At 54.6% G+C, this 26,622-nt stretch overlaps 3 protein-coding genes and 1 long non-coding RNA gene across 8 annotated transcripts in view; 2 read left to right on the top strand and 2 right to left on the bottom strand.

Moving 5' to 3' along the window:
• The first annotated feature begins 6 nt into the window (after positions 1–6).
• On the top strand, positions 7–3,614 carry LOC105514990 (proteolipid protein 2). Of its 2 annotated transcripts, none has more exons than XM_011946662.1 (5): positions 7–613; positions 1,645–1,797; positions 1,901–1,996; positions 2,861–2,951; positions 3,199–3,614. In XM_011946662.1, exons 1-5 carry the CDS (start codon positions 263–265, stop codon positions 3,219–3,221), a joined length of 714 nt encoding a protein of 237 aa, XP_011802052.1. In that variant the 5' UTR covers positions 7–262; the 3' UTR covers positions 3,222–3,614. The 2 variants fall into 2 exon arrangements, with proteins under 2 accessions (XP_011802052.1, XP_011802051.1); XM_011946661.1 differs by having other exon boundaries at positions 2,861–2,959; positions 3,201–3,614.
• On the bottom strand, positions 3,332–13,364 carry PRICKLE3 (prickle homolog 3 (Drosophila)). 3 transcript variants are annotated; one of them, XM_011946665.1, is made up of 10 exons: positions 13,226–13,364; positions 11,583–11,668; positions 10,691–10,874; positions 8,251–8,364; positions 7,809–7,946; positions 6,830–7,033; positions 6,547–6,733; positions 5,452–5,751; positions 4,196–4,796; positions 3,332–3,477 (listed from the first exon to the last, which is right to left on the bottom strand). In XM_011946665.1, exons 1-9 carry the CDS (start codon positions 13,265–13,267, stop codon positions 4,198–4,200), a joined length of 1,854 nt encoding a protein of 617 aa, XP_011802055.1. In that variant the 5' UTR covers positions 13,268–13,364; the 3' UTR covers positions 3,332–3,477; positions 4,196–4,197. The 3 variants fall into 3 exon arrangements, with proteins under 3 accessions (XP_011802055.1, XP_011802056.1, XP_011802054.1); XM_011946664.1 differs by lacking the exon at positions 3,332–3,477 and having other exon boundaries at positions 4,078–4,796; XM_011946666.1 differs by lacking the exons at positions 3,332–3,477; positions 8,251–8,364 and having other exon boundaries at positions 3,722–4,796; positions 13,226–13,321.
• Positions 13,365–14,790: 1,426 nt separating this feature from the next.
• SYP (synaptophysin) lies at positions 14,791–25,746 on the bottom strand. Of its 2 annotated transcripts, none has more exons than XM_011946660.1 (5): positions 25,677–25,746; positions 21,210–21,405; positions 20,297–20,488; positions 18,420–18,750; positions 14,791–16,264 (listed from the first exon to the last, which is right to left on the bottom strand). In XM_011946660.1, exons 2-4 carry the CDS (start codon positions 21,276–21,278, stop codon positions 18,424–18,426), a joined length of 588 nt encoding a protein of 195 aa, XP_011802050.1. In that variant the 5' UTR covers positions 21,279–21,405; positions 25,677–25,746; the 3' UTR covers positions 14,791–16,264; positions 18,420–18,423. The 2 variants fall into 2 exon arrangements, with proteins under 2 accessions (XP_011802050.1, XP_011802049.1); XM_011946659.1 differs by lacking the exon at positions 14,791–16,264 and adding an exon at positions 24,418–24,542 and having other exon boundaries at positions 17,456–18,750; positions 25,677–25,743.
• The window catches only part of LOC105514989, a 3,584-nt gene continuing 2,509 nt past the window's right edge, over positions 25,548–26,622 (top strand). Inside the window, exon 1 of the long non-coding RNA XR_001002249.1 lies at positions 25,548–25,958. This is a non-coding gene — a long non-coding RNA (uncharacterized LOC105514989). The remainder of the gene's footprint in view (positions 25,959–26,622) is intronic.

The raw sequence follows: 26,622 nt of genomic DNA, 5'->3' as shown, positions 1-26,622 counted from the left end.
TAACGTGACAGCTCCAAACCCCGCTGAGAGTATATGCACGGGAAAACTTTCTGAAATCAAAAATATTCTGAATTCTGGTAACATACTGGGCCACAGGTCTTTCGGATTTAACTCTGCCTAGGCCGTTTTATTCAGTTAAGGAAACTGAGTCACTCCCTCCCAAAGCCAGATTCCCGCGGTTCTAAGCTGAAGCTGTCTCGGGTGTATTTGCCGGTCCCTCTAGTACTACTCCTGGTACCTGGAGCTGCCACGCACCCTGGCGATGGGGCGCCTCGGGGGCTGTGCGCCAGGCTGGGAGTATCCTTGGCGGGCGGGGCGAGGGGGCTTCCGGGGCGGCAGCCACCTGGCCCGGCTCCGGCCCCGCCCGCGTCATCTCTGCGCGGTGATTCACTCCCTCCTTCGCCCCGGGGCCCCCTTCCCGGCCAGACGGCGGGCAAGACAGCTGGGTGTGCAGCGTCCTCGAAACCACGAGCAAGCGAGCAGATCCTCCGAGGCACCACGGACTCCAGCCCATGCCATGGCGGATTCTGAGCGCCTCTCGGCCCCTGGCTGCTGGGCCGCCTGCACCAACTTCTCGCGCACCCGAAAGGGAATCCTCCTGTTTGCTGAGATTGTGAGCGACCTGGGGCAGGCGCGTGGGCAAAAGCGGGATGGGGTGGCTGGACCACGCGGAACTGGATGGTCTGGGTGAGGCAGGCACTTGGCCGGGACGCTCGGCAGTGGGGTGCAGGTGGTGGGTTCACTGTGAAGGCCCGAAATCCGGGGCTCAGGGCGAGTCGGTGGGGTTTGACGAAGGTTGTTGAGATCTGGTAGCCCCCGGGGTGAGGCAAGGAGCCTATAACGCATACGGAGGGCTACGTGGGGGGAGCTGCGTTAACTCATCAGTGGATTCATCGAAGGGGTCCCAGGGTGCTGGGAAGTCGGGGCCTCCTGCGGCAGGGCGTGGCGCGGCCTGGACACAGGAGGGCGGGCTGGCAGCGCGCCCAGGGGCAGGGCCTGTTGGGGTGGGGCCCCCCCCTCGCGCTAGTCCCGCGGTGTAGAGCGCCCCGCCCTTCGCCAGTTCTTCCTTGCCCTTCTGAGGCCGGGCGGGATGTCTTTAGCTTTTCGGGGTTTCCACCCTTCTCAAAGTGGGCGCCGCCTTTGAGTCACTTGTAAAAGGGGTGCGGCGCCTTTAACGGAGTCCTGCCTCTCTGGTGTCACTCTCACCGCTTCCCAAAGGGGTTGCTGGGGGAACCGCGTGTTCAGCCCCGGTCAAGGCCACAAAGCCGGCGTCAGCGGGGCTCACAAAACACCTGGCAGCGCCACTCCCCTCAGGCTGCCCATATCCTAGAAGGGAAAAGGGGAGGAAACTGAGGCACCCAACTCTACTTCTTACTTGCTGGGTGACCCTGGCCAAGCCATTAAACCTCTCTGTACCTCAGTTTTCTCATCTATAAATTAGAGAGAGTAGTAATAGTACCCAGAACATTAGATTGTCCTAATGATTGAATTTGGAACACAGTGAGCACGTAAAAAGTGTTTAGCTATTATTGCGTGTCATTTACCCAGCGCTCATAGTCATTCGAGTATGTGACTCCTAATTTAAACCAATCTCCTCAGCCCTGGTTGCTGATTGAGGTCCCCTTTCCCATGTCACCCTTCCAGATATTATGCCTGGTGATCCTGATCTGCTTCAGTGCCTCCACACCAGGCTACTCCTCCTTGTCGGTGGTTGAGATGATCCTTGCTGCTATTTTCTTTGTTGTCTACATGTGTGACCTGCACACCAAGATACCATTCATCAACTGGCCTTGGAGTGTGAGAAGGGGTCCACAATGGCAAGGCCAGGGAGGGGTCTGGGCAGTTAGGATTGTTGGGGAACTGTGGATGCTGACTTCCCTCTTCTCCCTACACCTCACAGGATTTCTTCCGAACCCTCATAGCGGCAATCCTCTACCTGATCACCTCCATTGTTGTCCTTGTTGAGAGAGGAAACCACTCCAAAATCGTCGCAGGGGTAAAGGCCATGGGAGCAGCTCTGAAGCACAGAGTGAAGGGTTTGAGGAGCCAGGGGCCATTTCTGCCTTAGCTTCCGGCAGAAATCGTGTGACCCACAGCAAGTCACACTTGTCCTCAGGGCATGGAGGGAAGTTTGGCACAGGACTTGCTTTTGCCTCCCAAGGTCTTCATTTGCTGTGAAGGGCAGTCCCTTGTCAGACACAAGGACCTTGGTGAGAAGTACAAACAGGTGGCCCCTTTGTCAACGCACTGGACTACCATCTGCAAGAACTTTGTCCCAAATGTAGTAGGAATTGGGGCTGGGCGCAGTGGCTCATGCCTGTATTCCCAGCACTTTGGGAGTCTGAGGCCGAGGCAGGCAGATCACTTGAGGTCAGGAGTTCAAGACCAGCCTGGCCAACATGTCGAAACCCCGTCTCTACTAAAAATACAAAAATTAGCTGGGTGTGGTGGCGGGTGCCTGTAGTCCCGGCTACTCAGGAGGCTGAGGCAGGAGAATCACTTGAACCCAGGAGACAAAGCTTGCAGCGAGTCAAGATCGTGTCACTGCACTCCAGCCTGGGTGACAGATGGGTGACAGAGTGAGACTGTGTCTTAAAAAAAAAAAAAAAGTATAAATTGAATTGTGCCCCTATGTGTAGGGCCACAGTGTGGCCTCCCTGTGTTGAGAGGTATAGGAGGAGGGAGAGTGGGGTAGGATGCATTCTCTTGGCCTCTCCCTGGGATTCTTTGGCTTCTCAACCTGGGGCTTGAGTCCCGTCCTGCATGGGGCAGGTGCTGGAGGTGGTAGATACAAGAAGATAAGAGACTGAGTAACCTGACTACCTAATCTAACCCTCCTCACTCCTATCCTGTCCCCCAGGTACTGGGCCTAATCGCTACGTGCCTCTTTGGCTATGATGCCTATGTCACCTTCCCCTTTCGGCAGCCAAGACATACAGCAGCCCCCACTGGTAAGGGTGTGTGTGTATTGGTTGGGGGTAAGGGGGTTGCCGAGAGGGCAGAGGAGAAAAGGAAAGGGATCTCTTAAAGGCATGAATGCCAACTCTGGTCCCGTATTGGTACTTATGGCTTTTGTACCAATAGGTACCATAAGCTTCAGTATTCTTGTGTGTAAAATGTTCATGGACTTTGGATCTTGTTTTTAAAAAATGGGCATATAGATTCAGCCAATGCTTTCTCTCTTTTCCTCACCTGCAGAGCCCGCAGATGGCCCGGTGTAGGCGAGCTCCCTTCATTTCTTTCTGCAATCTGCAAATAACTCCTCCATTGACATAACTCCTCCCCACCCCAACAACAATATTCCCAGCCAACCAACTCCCACTCCCTCATAGAGGTGAAAGTGCCTTTATTGGGAGACTTTTGTCTTCCAGCCTGCCAATCAACCCTCCTGGGTGTGGCCACCATACGCCTGTGCCTAGGTCCTCCTTCTGCAGGATCCAATAGGAGACACCAGTTCTGCCTGAACCATGCCCCCACCTAATTCACAAAATGAGGGAAGGGGGGAGTTAGATTTCAGAGTCCAGTCCCCAGGTGGGACTCATCCAAATAATCTCCTCAGTGTGGGCGGCGGTTCTGTAGAGGGATAAATGAATAATAAACATTGTTAAAATATATGATAATGAATAAAGCAATCCTTTCATCAAATGTGGATAAATTTCAAGCATCAGGAGGGGGAAATGGAGTGGAATCAGCTGCGGCAAGGAGGCAAAGAAGCCAGGCCTGTTTTACAACAAATATTAAATTACTTCAATAATACAAACGAAAGTCCTGGTGCGGTGGCTCATGCCTGTAATCCTAGTCCTTTGGGAGGCAGCGGGAGGATTGCTTGAGCTCAGGAGTTCTAGACTAGCCTGGGCAGCATGGCGAAATCCCATCTCTACCAAAAAATTAAAAAATTAGTTGGGCACGCTGACGTGAGCCAGGAGTCCCAGCTACTTGGGAGGCTGAGGTGGGAGGATCACTTAAGCCCAAAACTTTTGAGGCTGCAGTGAGCCGTGATCATACCACTGCACTCCAGCCTGGGCAGTAGAGCAGATCATGTCTCTAAAACAGAAACAAAAGTAGAAACAAACAGACAAAGGAGGGAGGAAGAGGATTTATGACTTGGGTTGTGGGGGCGGGGCTTGGGGGTGAGGGGCATGGGCCTCATCCTCTACTCTGACTGGAGAATGGAGCCCCCTCCAGGAAGGCCTGCCTTCAAGCCACGATGCAGTTCTTGTCTCGGGTCTGTCGGGTCTGTCGAGGCATCCCTGGGCGAGAGTCCCTGGGGAGCGATAAAGATGGGGAGTTGAAGGTCTCCGTTGCATTGTCCTGAGCAGGCATGGGCCTGCACAAATGCGGGGGCAGAGGGATGCGCTCTCCTAGGAAGAAGCCATCATCCTGTGAGGATTCGGAACTGGAACTGGAGGGCGAGCTGGAGCAAGATCCCGAGTCTGACCCTGATCCCGCGTCACATTGATAGTGGCGACGTCTGCTTGGGTGGTGGCGGTGGTGGTGATGGTGATTATGACGGTGGCGGTGACGGCTGGGGGTCCTGGGTGGGGGACTGCGTGGCCTGCGGCGCTGGGCCGGGGGTGCACTCAGGGTCCGGCGCGGACCTCCTTCAGACACGAGAGGGTCGCGGAAGCTGACGCGTGGGGTGCTCTGGCGACCGAAGGCACTATCATCTGGGCGCAGGTTAGGCTGGCCAGGGGACTCTGGGGGCGGCTCGGGGGCACTGCGGAGCCCCAGCTCCGGCATGGAGTGGCGGTGGGGAGCCCCTCTCAGAAAGCGGGAAGGCTCCTCGGGGCCTGCAGCTGTTAAGGGGGAGACAGAGCGACTCCTCGTATCTGCCCTCCCACTGGCCCCCTTCTGAGGGGAGGCCTGCGAAAGGGCCTTCTTTCCTCCACTAAGACTGGGAAAGTGGGGGCAGGGGTCGGAGAAGGGCAGGGAGGTGGGGAGTCTGGGAAGTGTGAGGCCTGGAGCAGGCTCTGGGTGGAGAGAGGGTTGGAAGGAAGAACACGGAGCAAGATGGGACTGGTGTGGGGGGCGTGGCCAGGGCACGGGGCGTGGCCAGGACACCGAGGGTGCCTTCGGATGGAAGCGGTGTGGCATAGGCTGGAGTAGATTTGGTTTGTGATAAATGGAGTGGGGCCTGACTGCAGAGGATGAAGGGTGACCAGCTGGAGAAGAGGAAGAGGAACTTGGGGTCAAGCAGAGACAAGTTGAGGTAGGGGACCGGCCCTGTATTGACAGGGTGGAACCAGGGTTCACGAGGCAGATGTAGTTTGGGATGGAGACCAGGCCTGGACTGGTGTGGGGAAGGAGGATGAGCTGAGAAATGGGCGGGGCCCAGGGATGCAGCAGGTGAAGGGTCTGGGCGAGTCAAGGAGGAAGGGCCAGGGTTGAGGCAGGGGCAAGGACGTAGGGTTGACTGGGCTATGGCTGGGTGTGGCTGGAGGGTTAGCTCACCTGGTGCTGACTCTGTGCAGGTGCCTTTGGTGGTGGTCTCCGATGCCCCCTCTGCAGCAGAGAAAGAGGCTGTGGAGGCTGCAAGTGGGCCTGTAACAGTGCCGGCACTCCAGCTGCGGCGGCCCGGCCCTGGAGCTGTGGGTTCGGAGCCAAGGCTGCAGGCTCGAGAGCAGAAGATTAGGCCTCGGCGTGGCAGGAATGGACGGCCCAGCAGGGCCCGCCCACAGCGACTACAGCAGAAGCAGCGGTCTGAGGCATGCCAGTGCTGGCCCTCGTAAGCCATCTGGCCTTGGTCCAGGCCTGTGGGGAACCACCAGGGGGAAAAACTGAGGCAGAACTCCCAGGCATACCCCCACCTCTCGTGAATGAGTCCCTTCTCAGGAAGAGGTGAGGAATCCCAGGCAGGGGACCCCTAGGTGCCTTCCTCCCTCCTCCAGAATGGGGCCCTTTTGGAGAAAGCAGGAAACAGGTTTTGGTTCTCTCCTGGAGACTGGCTGGTGAACCTCTCTCTCACTCCTCCCTTTCTTTCACAGGGTGCTCTCTCCCAGAGCAGGGTGGGCATTGGACTCTAAGATTCCGGCCAGGCTTAGACATTAAGGGGTGGCTCCAGGTGGAAGGAGAATGGAAGGTGTGGCCTGAAGAGGAGGCTTGGCTGGTAGGGGCAGGGCTTAACAGGTGGGGAGTGGCCTTGGTGAGAAAGGAGTGGTTCTCAGAGGGTAGGGTGTAGCTAGAAGCTAGGTCTGACCTAGGCTGATACAGGAGAGTGGAGGAGAACGGGGCACAGCTTGGGGTGGTGGAGGCTAGGGGTAGGGGGAGCCCTGGGGCTGGAATTAGAGCATAAGCACCCTCTGGAGGTGGGTGTAGACGTGTGGTGGTGGCCTAGCATTGTGTAGGTGGGATTTAGAAAGCATGGCATAGTGGGGACATTGGGAGTGGGACTTGCAGCCAAGCATACAGGTCTATAGTGTTGGGGCTGGACAAAGTACAGGGCACAATGGAGGATGGGGCCTGGAGGACTGGAGGAGTCCTGGTGGGGTAGGGCTGTGGCCCAGCTGTCCATCCATCCCTCTGTCCAGTCCCACTGCATTCACCCACCGATGTGCTCCCCACAGCCATCACAGTACTCCGCATGGCGGGCCTCGTAGCAGGCGCAGCAGTGGGGGCGGCTCTGACGCATGACGTAGCGCTGCCCTCCTAGCGAAGCTTCACACTCAAAGCAGCAAAAATGATCCATGTGCCAGTGGCGGCCCTCAGCCTCTGTGCACTCAGGGGAGAAGATGATCTGGGGGACACAGGCCATCTGCGGCTGTCAGATGAGCCTGCTCCTGGCCCTGCCCACCCACCCTCCACTCCCACCCCTGGGCAGGGAGGCCCAAACCTCGTCACAGGCTTGGCAGCGTGGACGCAGGCATTCGGCATGGTGACGCCCGCAGTAGACCTTGCCAGCATGGTAGAAGTAGATGAGGTCAACCAGCAGTTCCCGGCATGTTGTGCACACGAAGCACTGTGGGTGCCAGCAGGCACCCAGGCCTGCACGGCTGGCAAACACTGCAATATCTCCACCTCCAATCTGCTTCCCACACTGCCACGAGACAAGCACCAAGATGGTTACCATTACTGTCACCAAGATGGTCAGATGGATGGGGTCAGCCAAAGTATGTTACACTTGGGCCTTTCCCACGGTGAAACTTTGTGACCAGCCCCACCCACGGGGTAACTTTGACACAGGCCCTGCCTATACCAGGGATGGGGTTGGGTGGTACCTTAGAGACTGACCCTGCTCATAGGGGAAGCCGTAGAGACAGGCCCTACCCATGGTGGGTGGCCTTACAGGCAAGCCTCCCTCATCAGGGGTGGGGAAGACAGACAGGCCAGGCCTAGTGGGGGAAACCACAGAGACAGTCTCCACCCACCCGGACCTTAGCAATAGATCTCACCTAACAGTAGGATCTAAGGACAGGCCCTGCCCACCACTGGGCCCTGCAGACAGGCCCTGCCACTGTGGGTCAGCTCTTGAGGACAAGTTCTGACCACAGGAGGACCAAAGAGACAGCCCATGCCCCATGTCCACTGCACAGAGGGGGAGAAAAACACACTAGGTACTCCTTACAGATAAACCCTACACGACAGTGGGATCGATGAGACAGGTCCCTGTCCACCAGGGGTTGCCTTAGAGGCAGTCCCTGTCCAACAGTGAGATGTGAGGAACAGACCCCGCCCACAAGAGGGGACACTAGAGATAGCTCACTGGGGCTTAAGTGGCAGGCCTCATTTTCCCAGTGCTTGGAAGATGTGTCCTGCTCCCCAGGGCTTGGAGCAGAGGCACTGCTCACTCGCTGAGGCCCTCCACGGCTCACCTCTTCACAGATGGCCCCAGTGATGGTCACCGGGAAGATGCGCACGATGCCACGCCCCAGATTCTCCCGCTTCCGCTGCTGGCTAAAGGCTCGGAGCTCTTTCTTTTCCTCCTCTTCCAGTGCTGTGCAGTACTGTGCCTGGGAGGGGAAGGCATCTCCCAGGCTCCTCCCTTGATGCCTGTCCCTGCCTCTCTTCCAGACTTCATCCATGTCCCGAAAGTTTACTTCTAGGTCTTTCTATAGATGGTGCCTCCTGCCTGAAGTACCCACCTCTACTTCCAAGGCCCAGCTGTGGTTTTGCCAAGGAGTGTCCCCTGAGGACCCCTGCCTGTCTGAACTACTCACCTCAGATCAGCTCACCCTTCCTCCTCTGACCCTGCCCTGCGCTGACCCAGGCTGTGCCCTGTGCCTGGCATGCCCTTCCTGTCTTCTCTCTCCTCACCTCACTGTCGTGTGGGGGCAGCTGGTGCAGCAGCTGCTTGATCCTGTATTTCTCCCCAGGACTGTTGACGTAGGGGACCTTGTCTTCTGGGAGGCAGCTGAAAAATTGATATACCTGGGAGGACACAGGAGTGGGAGAAAACAACTGAAATGAGAGCTGAGTTGGGATACAGTGAGATGGCGGGTCCCTATTTCTCTGAGAAAATGAAAGGCATCAGGAGAGACCTTCTGACTTCCCCATCTCTCCTTCCTAAAGGCAAATCATTTCCTTCACCTCCCAGCTCCCAAATACGCTGAGGGTTCCTGCATGTCTTGACCTCACTTCCTCCTCCAGCTGCTGATCCACTTTTTTTTTTTGAGACGGCGTCTCGCTCTTTGCCCAAGCTGGAGTGCAGTGGTGTGATCTAGGCTCACTGCAACCTCCGCCTCCCGGGTTCAAGCGATTCTCCTGCTTCGGCCTCCTGAGTAGCATGCGCCACCACGCCTGGCTAATTGTTTTGTATTTTTAGTAGAGACGAGGTTGTTTCTCCATGTTGGTCAGGCTGGTCTCAAACTCCCGACCTCAGGCAATCTGCCTGCCTCGGCCTCCCAAAGTGGGGAGATTACAGGCGTGAGCCACTGCACCTGGCCTTTTTTTTTTTTTTTCTTTTTTTTGAGACAGGGTCTTGCTCTGTCGCCCAGGCTGGAGTGCAGTGGCACAATCTCAGCTCACTGCAACCTCTGCCTCCTGGGTTCAAGGAATCCTTGTGGCTCAGCCTCCTGAGTAGCTGGGATTACAGGCTTCTGCCATCATGCCAGGCTAATTTTTGTATTTTTAGTAGAGATGGGTTTCACTATGTTGGCCAGGCTGGTGGTCTCAAACTCCTGACCTCAAGTGATCCACTCACCTTGGCCTCCCAAAGTGCTGGGATTACAGGTGTGAGCCACCATGCTGGCCTCTCTCTCTGTCTGTCTGTCTCTTTCTCTCCATATATATATAACTCCTTTCACTGCCAGCGCCATCATCATCAGGTTCCTCACTGGTCTCCTGATTCCACCCTTATTCCTCCAGGCTGTCCTCTGCTCACAACCCTCTTGCGACTTTCCCTTCATTCACAGGCAAAGTCAAAGTCCTCTCCATAGCCCCTGCCACATCTCTGACCTGATCTCCAGCTGATCTCCCCCTTGCTCACTCTGCTTCAGCAGCACTGGCCTTGCCATCCCTTACATATGCCAAGCACACTCCTGCCTCAGGACCTTGGCATTAGCTATGCCCTTTGCCTGCGTGAGTCACTGTAACCTTAGATATCTGCATGGCTCCCTTCTTACCTCCTTTCGGGCGACTCAACCATTACATTCTCACAGAGGCTTACTCTGGGCACCCTATTTACAATTCTAGTGTCTCTCTCCCTCCCTCCCTCCCTGCCTCCCTCTTTCTTCACCCCACATTCCTTGCTTTTTAATTCCATAGCCCTTATACCATCTGACATATATTTACAGGTTTGTTTATTGGGTATTCCTCCTTTCTAGAATCTACCCTCCACCTGGGCAGATTTTTTTTTTCTTTTTTTTAAGGAGTATCACTCTGTTGCCCAGGCTGGAGTGCAGTGGCAAGATCTCAGCTCACTGCAACCTCTGCTTCCTGGGTTCAAACAATTCTCCTGCCTCAGCCTCCTGAGTAGCTAGGATTACAGGTGCGCACCACCACACCCAGCTAATTTTTGTACTTTTAGTAGAGACGGGATTTTGCCATGTTGGCCAGGCTGGTCTCAAACTCCTGACCTCAAGTAATCCACCCGCCTCGGCCTCCCAAAGTGCTGGGATTACAGGCATGAACCACCACGCCTGTGGGCAGATATGTTATTTTGTGTTTTGCTCACTGCTGTGTCCTCAGTGCCTATAACAGTGTCTCACATGCAGTAGGTGCCCCATAACTATGTGTTGAATGACTCAATCAATGAAGTCATGTGGTGAATGAAGTGCTGGGAGGGTAGAATAGGGAGTGGGACCAGGCATGGTGGCTTGCTCTTGTAATCTCAGGACTTTGGGAGGCCAAGGCAGGATCACTTGAGCCCAGGAGTTCAACACCAGCCTGGGCAACAAGGGAGACCCTGTCTCTGCAAAAAATTTTTAAAAATAGCCAGGCATGGTGGCATGCACCTGCAGTCCCAGCTACAAGGGAGGCTGTAGTGGGCAACAGAGTGAGGCCCTGTCTCAAAAACAAACAATCAAAAAGAACAGGATTGGGGTAAACAGGCCTTGAGCAACTGGTCCCTCTGTCACCCAAGGTATGGGGGGCTGACCACTCCTCAATCACAGACGGGCCAGAAGGACCCTCGGTCTGACTGCACACTCTAGCATAGCCCCAGAAATAGGTTCCCACCTGAGTGTGTGTGTGTGTGTATGTAAGCATTAGTGTGCAACCACTGGACAGCAAGAGTGGAGGGCTGGCCTCTGGTCACCTGCTCCGGCTTAAGGCCTGGGGGCACCCAGGCATACTCCTCCGATGCACAGCCTGAGTCGTCGTCGGAGATGGAGTGGCGCTGGAAGTCCGAGATTAGCCGGCACATGATGCGTTCCAGGTCCACAGGCACCGCGTGCACTGCGTGCTCCTCCCGCGGGCATTTGCAATGCTGGCAGATCTTTCTGAGAGGGCCGGGATGGGGGTCAGTTACTAAGGGGTCGCCCACCTGAACCCCTCGGCAGCCCAGGTCCAAGGGAGGAGCCGGGACGTGCAGATTATCACCACCAAAGGGCTGTGAGCGGGGACGGGGATGTGGGCCTGGGGGCGGGGCTGCAGGAGGTGGGCCTGTGAGCCAGGGAGTGGCTGGGCTGTGAGTCAGAGGACAGGTCGTGGGGAGTGGGATGCTTTGTGGGGGTACTTTCACTAGACACAGGCATCTAACCTGTGGTGAGGCTCTGAACTTGTGGGCTCTGAGCCTGTGGGTAGGGCCTGAGTCTGGGGGCTGTAGGCGCTGTCTATTGGGTGCAGGGCTCCAGCAGGAGGATAGGACGCTGGGCCTGGGAGAGTAGGTCTGAGTCTAAGAGGGGTGCTGGAGGCCAGTGGGCAGTGCTCAGAGATAGGGACGAAGAATCTCCCTAGGGATGCGACTCAGCGGCTACGGTAGAACTCTTCTGGGGGCGGGGCTGCATAGTGGGTGGAGCTCTCCTGGGAACCGGACTTTTGGGAATGAGTTAGGGGGCGGGGCTCTGAATCTGAGCCTGAGGCTCTTTTCCCAACTGCGATCCCTCTGTAGGCGGAGCTCAAGCGTAGGGGCGTGGCCTAAGCCTCCTGGATATTCCCCCGAAGGCGGAGCTCTGAAAAAGGCGAGGCCCTTTAGGGGAGCCACTTACCTCCAGCGGTGGAGCAGGAAGCCGGGGCACTGCTCCCTGCAGGAGTTGCAGGGCTGGCCCCGGTCTGGGTCCTCCGCCTCTGGAGGCTGCAGTGGGCGGGAGCAGATGCAGGGCCAGGTGAGGCGCGGAAGCAGGGAAGGAGAAGTCAACGCCCGCCCCTCCACTTCATTGCCCTCGACCGCACGCTGGGGCCTGTCTTACCTGGGCAGCGCTGGGCAGGCTGGGACAGCGCCCAGAGTGCGGGGGAGCGGGACACAACCGAGGCAGAGGCGGGGCAGTTGAAGCCACCTCCTTATATGTCCCCTTTTCAGGGAATTCCCCTCCTTAGGCTGGCCTCGAATCCCCCCTTCCCGTCTGCCCCTAGCCTCAGACACCTCCCACCAGCCTTAGATCCTTTCAGGGCTCAAGCATCTCCCTGAGAATTCAGAGTACTCTCCCCACTAGGGCACAGAGCCCCTACTCTGGGTATCCTCTCCCAGGCTTCATCCTGGTTCCCTCTCCATCTACGCCGCCAGCAGCACTCCAGTTCCACAGGGTAGGAGACGAGACCCCATCCTTCCTTGAGATCCCCACGTGAACCCCTGCCCCTCTCTTCACAAGCTCAGAAGCTCCTCCCCCAAACCCTGGCCTCATGCCCTGATACCCAAGGAACTGGGGGCCCTTCCCCAGGATCTCAGGAGGTCCCTGCTGAGAAACCCCCATCCCAATAAACCCCCATCCCAAGAAACCTTGGCCTTTACCCCTCCTATCCTAGGGCTATTTATTCCTTCTCTGGACCACCAAACCCAGACCCCACATTCCCAGGTCAGAGACCCACTCCAAAGGAAGTGAAAGACCCTCCTGTCTAAGAAGTCACAAACTCCCTTGCTCAGGCAGAACCCTGGAAGCCTTGTTCCCCCAAATCTCAGTCTCTTGACCGTCAGCATTTTGGCATCCCAGGAGTGTAGGACTCCATCCGTCCGTCCACATTCCTCCAAGGTACTGTGTCCTTTAGAAGCTGAGGAGGTTCGCCGGGCGCGGTGGCTCACGCCTATAATCCCGGCACTTTGGGAGGCCGAGGTGGGCGGATCACCTGAGGTCAGGAGTTCGAGACCAGCCTGACCAACATGGTGAAACCCTGTCTGTACTAAAAATACAAAAATTAGCCAGGCGTGGTGGTGGGCGCCTGTAATCCCAGGTACACGGGAGGTTGAAGCAGGAGAATCGCTTGAACCCAGGAGGCGGAGGTTGCAGTGAGCTGAGATAGCGCCACTGCATTCCAGCCTGGGTGACAGAGAAAGACTCCGTCTCAAAAAAAAAAAAAAGCAGCTCAGGAGGTTCCTGCTCAACCTAAGGCCTAAGGCCCCAGGACCCAGTCCTCTGGCCCTCAGGATTCCTTCCCACAATTCACAAGAGAGGGGTCCCCACCAGCTCCCAGGAGTGCTGATGAAGGTGTGCGGAGAGGTGATTGGGGGTTTTGGCCACCAGATCTACACCTTCCTCCATCCATTCGCCTCCAGCAGCCCCAGCCCCAGGTCTGGGAATGCACGGGATGGGATTCCCAGACCCTCTGTGGGGCACCTATTCACTATGCCTATCAATTGCCCCCTCGCCCGGGCCTCAATTTACTCCCGACTCCCACCGCTGCCCTGACTCCCGCTCACCGCACGCCCGGAGCGGCGCCTCCGGGACCCACGCGCGAACATGGAGCGCCCAGGCAGGGTCAAGCCAGGCCGGGTCAAGCGAATGTAATCCTTGCGACCGTCAGGCCACCGCGCGTCCGGCCTGGGAGCTCGGTTCCGTAAACCTGACACCCTCGTGGGAGGAGCGCGCCCCGCAGGGCCCGCCCTCGGGCATGTGGTCTCTCCGCTGCCACGGCGCCCCCTGCCTAAAGGTGAGCTGCACGCAGCCCCGGGTGCCCCGCGGGAAAGGCCCCTGCCCTCCCGCTCCGGGCCAGTGCGGGGCGTCACAAGGCACGACCCCCAGAACCCCGGTGTGCCACGTAGCCTCTCACGGGACCTGGGGCTTGAGGGCTCTGTAGTGGAGGATGGGGAGACTCGGAGGTGGCCAACTGGACTGAGAGGGGTGGCGCGCTAGGGTGCTTGTGTTGACATTTTGTGTCGATTTATTTCGGATGCTTATTTGGGAGAGGGGTTAAAGACATCTCTTGGCTCCTCCCCACTGGTGAGGCTCCGAGGGTCTCCCCGATGAATGCTGTAACAATGGCCCCCAACCTCACCCGCGGCCCCAGCTGGTGCTCGCTGGGAACCTGGGAACCTGGCCCTAGCCACTACAGAGCTAGATCTTATAGGTACTCCTCCCTTCTCATTCCCCTCTCAGAGCCAGGCCAGGTTCCAAAGCCCTCCTCCCCTCTCTCCCCTCATCCTTATAAGCCTAGCTGTCCAGCCCCGCCCCCGCCCCCAAGTCCTGAGAAGTACATCTTAAAGCCTTCCCTCCCCCACCTCCGTTTTTCTCTCTCCAGTTATTCCCTTCCCCAGCTCAGTTCCAGGGCTAGGAGCCTCTCCTTCGCGCTCTCAGGCTTGGCTGTGCCTCAGGGCTGGGAGGAGGGAGTCCCATGGCCTCAGTCAGAACTCGGGCTCCTGGCCCGGGTCTCTAATTAGGCACGGAGGCTGCAGTGGCCAGGTCTTTCATCGCGGGCGCCAGGGACCTCTTCCCGCCCCCCATTACACATGTCCCTGTCACTTCCCGTGGAGTGGAGAGGTAAAAGAGAATAATGAACTAAGGAGTCACCTCGGCGCCCCACCTCCCGGCCTTGCCTAACCGGTCTCCCATTTCTCCAGCCTGGGCTGAGGCAGGGAAAGGAGAGACAGCAGGGTCTGAAGATTAGGGAGGGGGTCAGGCAATGTGAGATTTCCTTCTATTCGGATCCCTTGGGGATTTGAGGAGAGGGTTCCACGGGGGCTCGGAACGGGCTTGACTAAGGGACCAGAATTAGAACCAAATCCTAGAAAGACCAGGCATTTGGTGGCTAGTAGTGGGAGGGTGAGCAGGGCTATTCAGAGAGTGACAGAGTGATCCACAGGAGAGGCTTTCTAGAGGATGCCGCTCTGCCCAACACTTTTGAAGGGGCCTGAAATGGTGCAGCAAGCTGAACTGCGGTTGGTAGGTCCGGGCGGAGCTTGTTCTCACAACCTCTCCCTCCTTTCTTCCCTGACTGACCCCTCCCCAGGCACCCGAAAAAGACACACTGAGAAACCAGAGCTGGGTAGACTAGGTGGTTAAGGAGTTTATTTGGGAGAGGAGAATCATATTTGTTCTTCCTTGGGGAGGGGGAGTTCTTCAAACAATACCGAAGGGTTTGGGAAAGGGTAGGGGTCTGGAGGGGAGAAGGAGGGGCCACAGCCAGACAAAATGGCAACACACGATCACAGGCACTACTGACATCACAGACACAGCAGAGGGTGCAGGATAGGGGCTCCAGACCGGGCCTCCAACCACCCCAGGACGGGTGGAGGTGTGGAGGGAGGGAGGGGGCAGGGGAAGGGGGAAGAGGGGTGGGCCAGCCCCACAGACCTGTTGGTTCTGTCCTCTGATTAACCTAGGTGTTTCATCACGGGAGTGGGGAAGGGTGTGTGTGGTGGGGAGCTTCTCTCTGGATCCCACGCCTCACCCTACAAGCCATATCACTTGGCTCTTCTCAGGCCACTTCTGTCTCAAGCTGTAGCCAGAGCCATTCTCCTCCACCCCTAACAAAACCCATCTGGAAGCTCCTATCCAAGTCCCCTCTCCACTGCCCTAACCCAGCCACTGTAAAACATTTTCTACACTGCACCATGGGGAGGGGCTGCCCTTTCTGAAACCACCATGGAAGCCCCATTCTAAGCCCCACCCTGTCTAGAACCCTGGTTTGGCCCATTCCTGAATCCCACTTCTTGCCTTGCTCAAGATCTGTCCCCTTTATAATCAAGCTCAGTCTCCCAAATGTTCCAAGCCACACCCTTTCCATAGGCTCTGGTCCCAGTCCAAGACCCACCTACTCTGGAGCCCACCATTCTGCCTCGCTCAAAGCCCCGCCCCTTCTAGAACCCTGCCCTCAGCGTCCTTCCAAGCCCCACCCCAGAATGCTCTAGCGCACTCCTCTCCTTCAGACTCCAGATCCACTCTGTCTGGAACCCAACCTCCCTGCCGACCCCTCCACTCCACAGCTCCTCTCCAAGACCACCTTGGGTCCAAAATGTCCTCTCTACCCGAAGCCCCCCCAATCTCTGCCTTTCTCTCACCCTGGAGTTGGATTTCCCTAATGGCCTTTGTTCAGGCAGGCATTGCTGGAGGAACCAAGGCCAGAGCTGGGAGGAGGGGAGGGGGAGAGAAGAGAGAGTCTGAAGCCACACCCACCCTCCCCACACAGCCGAGATCTGTTCTCTCCCTGTCCTTTCAGATCCCCCTAACCTCAGGGGACAGGGAGGGTAAACAGAGAGGGGCCAAGGGATGCAGGGAAAGGGACAGGGGTAAGAGAGGAGGCCCACTCAAGACTGGGCACCTAGTGCATGAGGGGAGTAGAGTGAGGGCAGGGCTTAGACAGATAAATAGATATTTATATATAATATATATATATATAAACAACAAAGACAGTTAGGGTCTCCTGGCTTGAGGGGTGGAGACCTAGGGTGTAGGGGTGGGAAGGGGGGCAGGCCTTCTCCCGAGCTCTTGCCCCCCCATGGGTCCTCCTGGGCTTCACTGACCTGTAGAGACAAAAGACAGAAAGGAGAGGGGGTCCGACATGGGTGGCGCCCTCAGATAGGGATTGGGCTGTTACGCCTTTTTCCTGGCTTTATGTCTTTTCTTCTTTCACTTATATTGCTGGAGACAACTTCATCCCAGCTGCCTCTACTGAGAAGATATACCTGACCTTGCCCCCACTGGGTTAGGTACCAAAGAGATTACAGTCTCCCTCCCCCAACCAAAAAAGTAGTCCCTTGTTCTAGCCATTTGTGATAAACTATATTGAGCAAAACAAAGATCCCTGTCTTTGTGCAGCTTATATTGTAGCAGGGGGAGATAGCCTTCACACAGCGAACATGATGCATGAGTGGATTATATCATATAACACAGGGTGACAATAAGTGAAATGAAAAAAAAAAAGTGAGCTGGGCATGGTCACTCACACTTATAGTCTCGGCTACTTGGGAGGCTGAGGTGGGAGGATCCCTGAGCCCAGGATTTCAAGTCTAGCACTCCCAAAGTACTAGGATTACAGGCATGAGCTACCATGCCCAGCCTGCAACAGGGCAGAGTTCTGCACAGGAGGACTGTGGCCTAATTTAGGATTTAACAGAATCCCTCCAGATGCTATGAGTAGAACAGAATGGAAATGGAGACCTGAGAAGAGGTCCAGGAGAGATGACAGTGGAAGATGATGGATGTATTTTTTGAAGGTAGGACCAACAGGATTTTTTGATGAATTAGATATGGGATCCCTTTCCATCCTGGCTAACCCAGTGTCAGAGGCTACCTCCAAGTATTGCCACCTTCTTGCCTCCCCCCACTTCACGCCACCCCCTAGCCTTTTCCTTCTGCCTTTCCTCCCCTACATCCTCCCTCCTATCTGAGGGAAATCTCACTTCTCTTTTTCTTTTTTTTTTTTTTTGAGACAGAGTCTCGCTCTGTCGCCCAGGCTGGAGTGCAGTGGCACAATCTAAACTCACTGGAACCTCCGCCTCCCAGATTCAAGCGATTCTCCTGCCTCAGCCTCCAGGGTAGCTGGAACTATAGACGTGCGCCACCACGTCTAAAATTAAAATATTTAATATAAAAATTAAAAGTAATTTTTATATTTTTAGTAGAGACGGGGTTTCACTATGTTGGCCAGGCTAGTCTTGAACTCCTAACCTCAGGTGATCCGCCCACCTTGGCCTCCCAAAGTGCTGGGATTACAGGCATGAGCCACCTCGCCTGGCCTCTCTCTTTTCTTTTCTTATTTCTTTTCTTTTCTTTTCTTTTTTTTTTGAGACAGGGTCTCGCTCTGTTGCCAGGCTGGAGTGCAGTGGCAGGATCATAGTTCACGGCAGCCTCAACTTCCTGGGCTCAAGTGATCCTCCCACTTCAACCTCCCAAGTAGATGGGACAGATGCATGCCACCACGCCCAGCTAATTTTTGTATTTTTTGTAGAGGTGGGGTTTCATCATGTTGCCCAAACTGGTCTCGAACTCCTGGGCTCAAGCGATCCGCCCGCCTCGGTCTCCTAAAGTGCTGGGATTACAGGGGTGAGCCACCGAGCCCGACTCTCACTTCTCTTTTAAGGCCCAGCAAGAAGGCTGGCAAGCCTTTCCAGGACCCCACCCCGTCTCTCTTCCTCCTTTGAAGTTCCACACTACTTCCCTCCCCTCGAGCGTTGGGGAGAGGCGGCAGATCTATCCCCTCCTCCCGGATTGGTGAGCTCGTGTGACCTTCAAGATCCACGCCCATTTACCCTCACCATCTATTGGCCTTATCATCTATTGGCTTATCAGTCACTTCTAAGACCCACCTCCTCGTCGCTTCTGTGACACTTGCGCTCCGCTGACTTGCCATTGCGCAAGTCCCCGATATTCCCTCCCTTTATTGGTTGCTCTGCTTCTCTCCCCCCGCCTTTCCCTGGAAGTTGCACTTCTACCTCCCTCCTATTGGCTCTTCATTCTGTCCATCTTGAAGCACCATTCTTCTTTTCTCCATTCATTGGCTAGTTTTTCAGCTCTTAGCAGGTAGCTCTGCCTCTTGATTGCCTCCTTCAAACTTCAGTCCTCACTTGCCCCAGTAAACGCCTTACGTACTCTTTACCCCTGACTCTTATTGGTTCACTGAACCGCTCGTCTCCTTTCTTGTACCCTCCTTGGCTGCACCGCTCGCCGGTCACTCACCAGACTACATCTGATTGGAGAAGGAGGTGGGTGCACCCTGCGGGCCGTAGCCTTGCTGCCCATAGTCGCCCTGAGGCCCGTACCCACCGCCACCGCCGCCGGCTGGTTGACCATAGTCAGGCTGGTAGCCGCCCTGAGGCCCGTAGGAATCCTGGGGCCCGTACCCGCCGGGGCCCTGCCCGTAGCCCGCATCTCCGTAGGCGTCCCCGGGTGCCGGTTGTTTCTCGGGGGCGCCGGGAGGCGCGCGCAGGAACGGGGCGGCCCAGCCTGTCTCCTTAAACACGAACCACAGGTTGCCGACCCAGAGCACCAGGTTCAGGAAGCCGAACACCTGCAGGGAGACAAGGCTCGGCTGTGGTACCCCGCCCACTGCCTTGGCGGTCCTGCGTGCAGGAATGAGCATGCGGGGAATGAATCCATAGGCTCCGCAGGGTGGGGGTTTCCCAGACTCTCTGAGTCCCAGTGCGAGAACATCGATGTGCAGAAAAATCACCTCTGGCGGGGAGGGCGTGTTAGAAGAATTTGGAGTCCTGGGGATGCTGTGATCTATCAGTATTACATATACAATTATTTACATATTTGCACACATGCACATTATATACACGTTTATGCATGTATAAAATGTAAATTTGTAATATATTCATAGTAAAATGTAAGGATACAAACTTGTTAAATATAACTATACCACTAACATGCATCTAAATACATAAATGTAGATATAAATATATGTATAAGTGCACATGTATAAAATATATGAAACTTGCATAATTTTTTTTTTTTTTTTTGAGATGGAGTTTCGCTCTTGTTGCCCAGACTGGAGTGCAATGGCACGATCTCGGCTCACTGCAACCTTCGCCTCCTGGGTTCAAGCGATTCTCCTGCCTCAGCTTCCCGAGTAGCTGGGATTACAGGTGCCTGTCACCATGCCTGCCTGTGCCACCACACTTGGCTAATTTTGTATTTTTAGTAGAGATGGGGTTTCCCCATTTTGGTCAGGCTGGTCTTGAACTCCCGACCTCAGGTGATCTGCCCGCCTTGGCCTCCCAAAGTGCTGGGATTACAGGCGTGAGCCACTGCGCCCAGCCACATAAAGTAATTTTAAGACATAAAACACTTTACGTATCTTTCCCTATATGCCATGCCCTCTTCTAAGAGCTTTACATGTTATAAGTTTACTTAAAATTCAGTTTTGGGCAGGAAATACTATCTCCATTTTATAGTTGAGGAAACTGAGGCCCTAGAGGCTAAGTTACCTGAAGTCTCACATCCAGCAAGTGACAGGAAAGAAAAGTTGTAATCTTAGCATCTGTAATCCTTGTATACGACTTACCTTGTGCTAGGCCCTTTTCTGAGCACTCCGTATTATTAGTTCACTAAATACTCAACTTTGGAGCAAGACCCATTATTAGTTTTCGATTATACATGCTCAACTGAACCCTGATAGGCTGTCGCTAGTTTTAGGTCAGGGAGCTTGCAAGATGAAGAGCTGGGATTTGAGCGCAGATAGTCTGACTCCAGCCAGCAGGGGGCATCCAAGTGGGGAAACATTTCAAGTTTTTCCTTCATTTTGCACATGAGGAAACTGAGGTCCCAAGAGGGTGCTGAGTTGCCAGAAATTCTACATGTCTAGGCTGGGTCTGGGATCCAGGTCTCCCAAACCTAATCTGGACAGAAGCTGTCATGTTCCCCCTTTGGGGACAGTCTGTGGTGTCACAGTGGTTACAATTGCTAGCTCATCCTTCAATGTTGGCACGTGTTCTCCAGGGACACCCCTTGGATCTCCCCTGACTCTCCTCTTATTCTCCCACTCCACTACTCCCCATGCCGGACTGTACTGTTTTCCACTCTCCCTCCTCCAGCCAGCACTTAGGGCTTACCACCGAGGTGTTGAGTCCCGAGGTCACAGGGTCTCTCAGTTCCTTGCATGTGTTCCCTGTCTGGCGGCAGACAGGCATCTCCTTGATAATGTTCTCTGGGTCTGTGGCCATCTTCACATCTGACAGCCCCTTGGCCCACGCCGATGAGCTAACTAGCCACATGAAGGCAAACACAGCCGTGGCCAGAAAGTCCTAAGGCAGGCAGGGGTGAGGAAGACGGCACTGTGAGTGGACTGCTTCACGCTAGGCCCTGGGGCCTCCTCGGATCACAGGCTTTCTTTGGGGACGAGACCCCCAGAAGAGGCCTGTCTCTCCCCTGCCTTTTCAGCTTTCAAGCCCACAGCACTTTCACCTGAAGGTGGCCCTCCCAGCTTGAGCTTGTGTGTGTACATGACACAGAGGATGTGGGAGTGTGATTGTGATATGTGGCTGTGGGTGTTGGGGGGAGGGGAACTCTGTGGGATGATTTCCGAATCTGTGGAAAGTAATGTGTCTTTCCACTTTTGTCTGCATGTGGGAATTTTTGTCATTTTGTGTCTAGGCTGAGGGTGTGTGAGTACAGCAGTGTAGGAATCAGTGTGTCGGTGTGGCATGATGACAGGCATGACTGTCACAGTGAACCTCTGTGGGCCTCTTCCTTTGATCTAGGCTGTGTGGTTGTGTGAGAGCAGGAAGGTTCTCAGGTGTGGGCCTGTCTGGGATTCTGCATGGGCTGTATGTCTCTGTGACTCTATAACTCTGTGTCCCTGATGCCTGGTGTGGATTAATAGCAGCAGCAGCTATCTGTGTGGCTGTTATGGTGGCTGTGTGCCTATGGGCCTGTCTGGGATTTGGTGTGGTCTGTGAGCATGGCTGTGTCCCTGAGGTTCCGTGTCCCCATGGTCGCTACATGCAAGTGGTTGTGGGGACTCACCAGCATGGGCCCTTTGTTATTCTCTCGGTACTTGTTCTGCAGGAAGATGTAGGTGGCCAGAGCCCCCATGGAGTAGAGGAAGGCAAACACAGCCACGGTGACAAAGAATTCGGCTGACGAGGAGTAGTCCCCAACTAAGAAGACCTTGGTGGTGCCCCCTCGGCAGGTGGGTGCATCAAAGTACACTTGGTGCAGCCTGCAAACAGAGGTGGGCAGGTGTGGCCCAGCCCCTAAGAACCCCCTCAACCCTCCAGCCCAATCATGGGTCCCCCCGATTCTGACAAGGCCCCAGGAAGAGGAGGAAATAACCATTCATCGAGCACCTACTATGTACCAGTCACATTTCACTGATTGCTCAAAACATCCTGGTGAGATAGGTATTATTCATCCCTCACTCCAACCCAAGCACTCTGGTCTCTCGATTATTTCTAGAACTTGCCAGGCATCCTCCCTCCCCAGCATCTTTGTTTGTACTGGCTGTTCCCTTTGCCAGGAATGCTTTCCCCCTAGATAGCTTCGGGTCTTACTCCCTCACCTCCTTGAAGCTTTGCTCAACTGTCACCTTCTCATTGCGACCTTCCCTGATCTCCCTACTTAAAATTAAATTGAAACATTCTCACAACCAGCACTCCTTAGCCTGGCTTCCTTGCTCCACTTTTCTCGATAGTAGCAGTATCCATCTGACATACCAGATATTTTATTTTTTTTAATCTTGTTTTTTGCTGTGACTACAAGAGGGTGGGGCTTTTTCCTCTGTTTTCACCACTGTATCTCCAGGCCCTGGAACAGTGCTGGCACCTAGCAGGCACTCAAGAAATGTTTATCAAATGAAATGTACAGAGGCGGAAACAGAGGCTCAGGGAAGTGCATTAACTTGCCTGAAGTCACACAGCTGGCAAGGGAATGTCAGAGTTGGGATCTGAACCTTGTTTTCTCCCTTCCTCATGTTGACTTTCCTCTCCCACCCCAGTTCAGGTCCCCAAGAGAAAAAAATGTATGCATAGCAGAGGAGAGCCCAGCAACCACACAACAGGAAAAGACAGAAAGAAAGGAGGGTAAAGGGATCCTGGAACAGGGTGTGTGTATGTGAGGGAAGAGGGGAGGTGTCCTGGGACTAAGGCCTTTCCTGTGGTGTGATGGGAGAAAGGTGGGGGTTGTAGAGAGAAAATGTCTGTGGGGAGAAGTACTGGAGCACGGTCTCAGATTGGAGGCCAGGATCCTGAGATTGAGCAAATGGTGCCAATGCCTTTGTGTAGCAAAGGCCCTGAGGGAAGAGGCTTGCACTTATTAATCACTTACTAAGCAGTTTACATAATTGTCTCATTTAATGACAGCCTCCAGCAATTCTCTAAAGCAGGCTTTATTATACCCTTTTTACAGATGAACAAACAGAGGCTTAGCAAGGTTGTTACTTGCCCAAAGTTGTACAGCTCCTAAGTGATGGAGCTAGGAGTTGCATCTGGGTTTGAGTTTCTATTTCTAGTGGGCTGGGTCAGAAGAGGAGGTCCATAAGAGGGAATGACAGGTCCTTGGGTATTAGGGCAGTTTGGGAGAGATTTGCTCAGGGGGACCCAGGGCCAAGACTCTTTTTCTGGGGGACTTGTGGGTTAGAGCCTTAGGACCCAAAGTTCTAGACATGAGAGGTGTGGGGATGGTTGAGGTCTTGTGGATCCCCAAAGGGCCGGCTCTAAGCAGTGTCCCATGCTGCCAGCTCCCCTTCTTCCCCAAACTCTTCTCTCCCTTGCCTCTGTGGACCCATGGATACCTGGCTGCCCCTCTGCCTCTCAGGCCACACTTTCCCGGCACCTCCTCTCTTTTCCATCATTGCTCAGGGCCTGTGCTAGGTTTTCTTCTATTTTCACTCTTTCATTCCCCCACTGGGTGATCTCTTCAGCCTACATTTACCCTTAGTGCTCGAAGACCCCCAGTTTCCAGCTCAATCCCTGTCCTCTTTCCTGAGTTCCTTAAATTTATTTTATTTATTGAACAAACACTGATGGAGCACTTATTGTGTGCCAGGCACTGTGCTAAGCACCTGATGAGTATTAACTCATTCAATGCTAACCACAACCCTGTGAGGTAGATATTATTAGTATTCCTTTTTACAGATAAGGAAATTGAGACCCAGAGTGGTTATATAATTTGGCCAAATAGTGGGGGAGTCTCAGAAACCTGTGCAGGGATTGCGTCTGTGGGTCTCGATTGTCCCACCCTGCAGGAGGTAGACATCATTGTGAGGGTAGTGCCCATGCCAGCTGTGCTCATTCTTGTATACCTAACACCCAGTGTAGTGCCCGGCACACAGTGTGAGCTCAATAAATGTCAGAATTGTTTAATTGGGTTTAATTTTTCCCTATATCTGAGCAGTGCCCCTCATTATTCTCTACATGAGGATCCCCTCCTTGAGTTTCTCTTAGTCTGCTATTATCCTCTTTGTTAATTTATTTGTTATAATCTAGGCTCCATGAAGGTAGGGAGTTGGGTCTGTTTTTTTTTTTTTTTTTTTTTTGAGATGGAGTTTCGCTCTTGTTGCCCAGGCTGGAGTGCAATGGCGCGATTTAGGCTCCCAGGTTCAAGTGATTCTCCTGCCTCAGCCTCCTGAATAGCCGGGATTACAGACATGCACCACCATGCCTGGCTAATTTTGTATTTTTAGTAGAGACGGGGTTTCTCCATGTTGGTCAGGCTGGTCTCAAACTCCCGACCTCAGGTGATCCACCCACCTCGGCCTCCCAAAGTGCTGGGATTACAGGCGTCAGCCACTGCGCCTGGTGGGAGTTGGGTCTGTTTTAGTTACTATCATGCTCCCAGCACTTTGAGTAGTACCAGATATACAATAAGTTCTCAAAAATGTGTATAGAATGAATGAATGGGGATTAAATAATAATATTGGCTAACATTAATTGAGTACCTACCGGGTTAAGGTATGTATATACACCTGTCTTTTACTTTTGTATCTTATTTATTGCCTGTCCTTTACCCCTTCGCTGGAACAGAGCCAGAGGGCCACAGCCTATGTCTGCCTTGCTCACCACATAGTCCTAGAGTCCAGAGCAGTGCCGGGTACGAGGCAGGTGCTCAGTGATCCCAGTGGATGTGGCCTCTTGAGGTGGGAGCTGGCAGGAGCTACTTGGGGGGGAGGTATTGGCCGGTTCCACCCTGCCCCTTCCTCTCCCAGGTCTGTTGGGATCCCAGGGTGGGAGCACACCTGAAGGGGTACTCGAACTCGACCTCGATGCTGAGGTCACTCTCGGTCTTGTTGGCACAATCCACGCTCAGCTGGAGCTCCCCACTGTAGCTGCCGCATGTGGCAAAGGCGAAGATGGCGAAGACCTTGGGCAGCAGGGATGGGGATGGCCACAGTGAACCTGTGTGCATGTGGGAGGGAGGTGCCCTCCTCTGGACAGACTGGGGGCCCAGCACAGGCAGCAGCAGATGGAGCAGTCCCCACCCCCAACCCCTAATCAGGGCTCATCGGGACCAAGGACAAGCTGATTACAAGGGTATGGCTGTCTCTTCCTGTTTCTCTCTCTCTCTCTGTGTCTCTCTCTGTCTCTGCCTCTCCATGCTGACCTCCCTCTTCTCTGTTTGTCTCTGTTGTTCTCTGTGTATCTCACTGTGTCTCTGTTTCTCTCAGTATCTCTGTTTCTCTATGTGTCTTTGTCTTTCTCAGATGTCTCTTTGTCTCTCTGTGTCTCTGATCCTCTCTGCCTCTGCCTGTCTGATCTCTTGGTGTCTCTTTTTATCTCTTTTTTCTGTCTGTGTAAGTGTATGCCTGTATGTCTGTGTCTTTCTGTTTCTTGGTCTGTTTGTCTCTGTCTTTCTGTCCTGTCTCTCACTCGGTCTCCAGATGGCTCTCTCTCTGTCTCCCTCTTGCCTCTCTGTGTGTTGGTTTCTCTTTTTTCTGAGTGTCTCTTTCTCTCTGTGTCTCTCTCTCCCCCACCCTGTTTTCCTGCCTCTCTCCCTGCGTCTTTTTCTCTTTGCATCTGTTTTCTGTGTCTCCCTTTTCTTTGTTTCTGTTTGTCTCTTCTCTGTTATCTTTGTATCCCTTCTCATCTCCATATTTCTTTTTTTTTCTCAGTATTTCCATCTCTGTCTTTATCATTCCCTGTCCCTCATTCTCTCTGTCACCTTCACTGTCTCTGGGTTTCTCTGGCTTTGCATAGCTCACCCAGCCATCTGCTACAGGCTCCACCTCCCCCACCCCTCCCTCACTTCAGGAGAAGAGGTAGGACGTCACAATCTCCCACTTCACAACGGGGGTACCCTCAACCCTATGTGACGTCACAGCTCATCTGTTTTCTGGCTTCAAACCCCTGAAACATCACCCTGGAGCCTAATTCCCCCATCCCCTACAACCCCCGCACTCATCTCTGGCTACCCGTCCCTACTTCACCCCTGCTCTTCTGGACCCCATGACCTCCCTCACTCCTTGCACTCTCCCCCAACAGCCCAGACCACACTCACCCATTGCAGCACCTTCACAAAGCCGAGGGGCTCCTTGACCACCCGGAACTGACCCCCAGCCACCAGCTGAGGAGAGAAACAGTGGGGAAGGGGTGGGGTTGTTGGAGGTAGAGAGGGAGGTGAGTGGCAAGGCTGCCTATCAGTGACCCCTGGGGATGGAGCATGTGACCTCGGGGAGGGGGTGAAAAGGAGAAAGTGACACCTTGGGAAAGGTGTGAGCCCCAGGGTCTCTGAGAAAAGACTCCGGGGGTCCAAGGACTGGTGGGAAGGTCTGAAGAGATGGTGAGTCAGATGGCAGAGGTCGGGGGTGAGGGAGATGGGGATGAGGTCAGGACTAGTTAAGGAGGGGGAGCAGGTCTGAAAAGTAAAGGCGAGTCAGATAGGGAAGGGGTTCGGGTGGAGAATGGGGATGGAGTGGGGTGCATTCTAGTGGGGGATTGTGATGGTGAAGGTGAGTCATAACAGGGCAGGAGTCGGTTTGGCTCAGGTGGGGGAAGGGTCTGCAGCGGTAAAGGTGTATCAGATGGCAGTGATGGTGGAGGTCTGAGGTGATGGGGATGGGGAAGGGTTGGGACTGATTGGGGGTGAGTTTCTGAGGTGGCGAAGAAGAGAGAGATGGCGGAGAGGGTCTGGACTGATTAAGGTGGGGGAGGGCTGGGACATGGCTTCAGTTGCTATGTGCTGGAGGTGAGGAGACTGGGGGTTTTGGAAGGAGTAAAACCAGATTGTCCCCTAGGTGTGCTCTGGGGGAAGGGGTGGTCGCCTATGGGGGTACAGTCTCTGTTTGGGAGGGGCGGGTGCCAGTCCTCTCCCCCACCCCCGCCCCCACACCTTCTGTCGCTCTATTTCCTAGATTATCCGCAGCACCCCCCATCTTCCTTCCACTCTCCCCTCCCCTTGTCCCTTGCCCTCACTCCAGCCCCCGGGCCCCTATTCCTCCCCTCGC

Source organism: Colobus angolensis, unplaced genomic scaffold (genome assembly GCF_000951035.1).
Source record: "Colobus angolensis palliatus isolate OR3802 unplaced genomic scaffold, Cang.pa_1.0 Scaffold252, whole genome shotgun sequence".
NCBI lineage: Eukaryota > Metazoa > Chordata > Mammalia > Primates > Cercopithecidae > Colobus > Colobus angolensis.
This window is presented reverse-complemented; position numbering and strand designations above follow the sequence as displayed.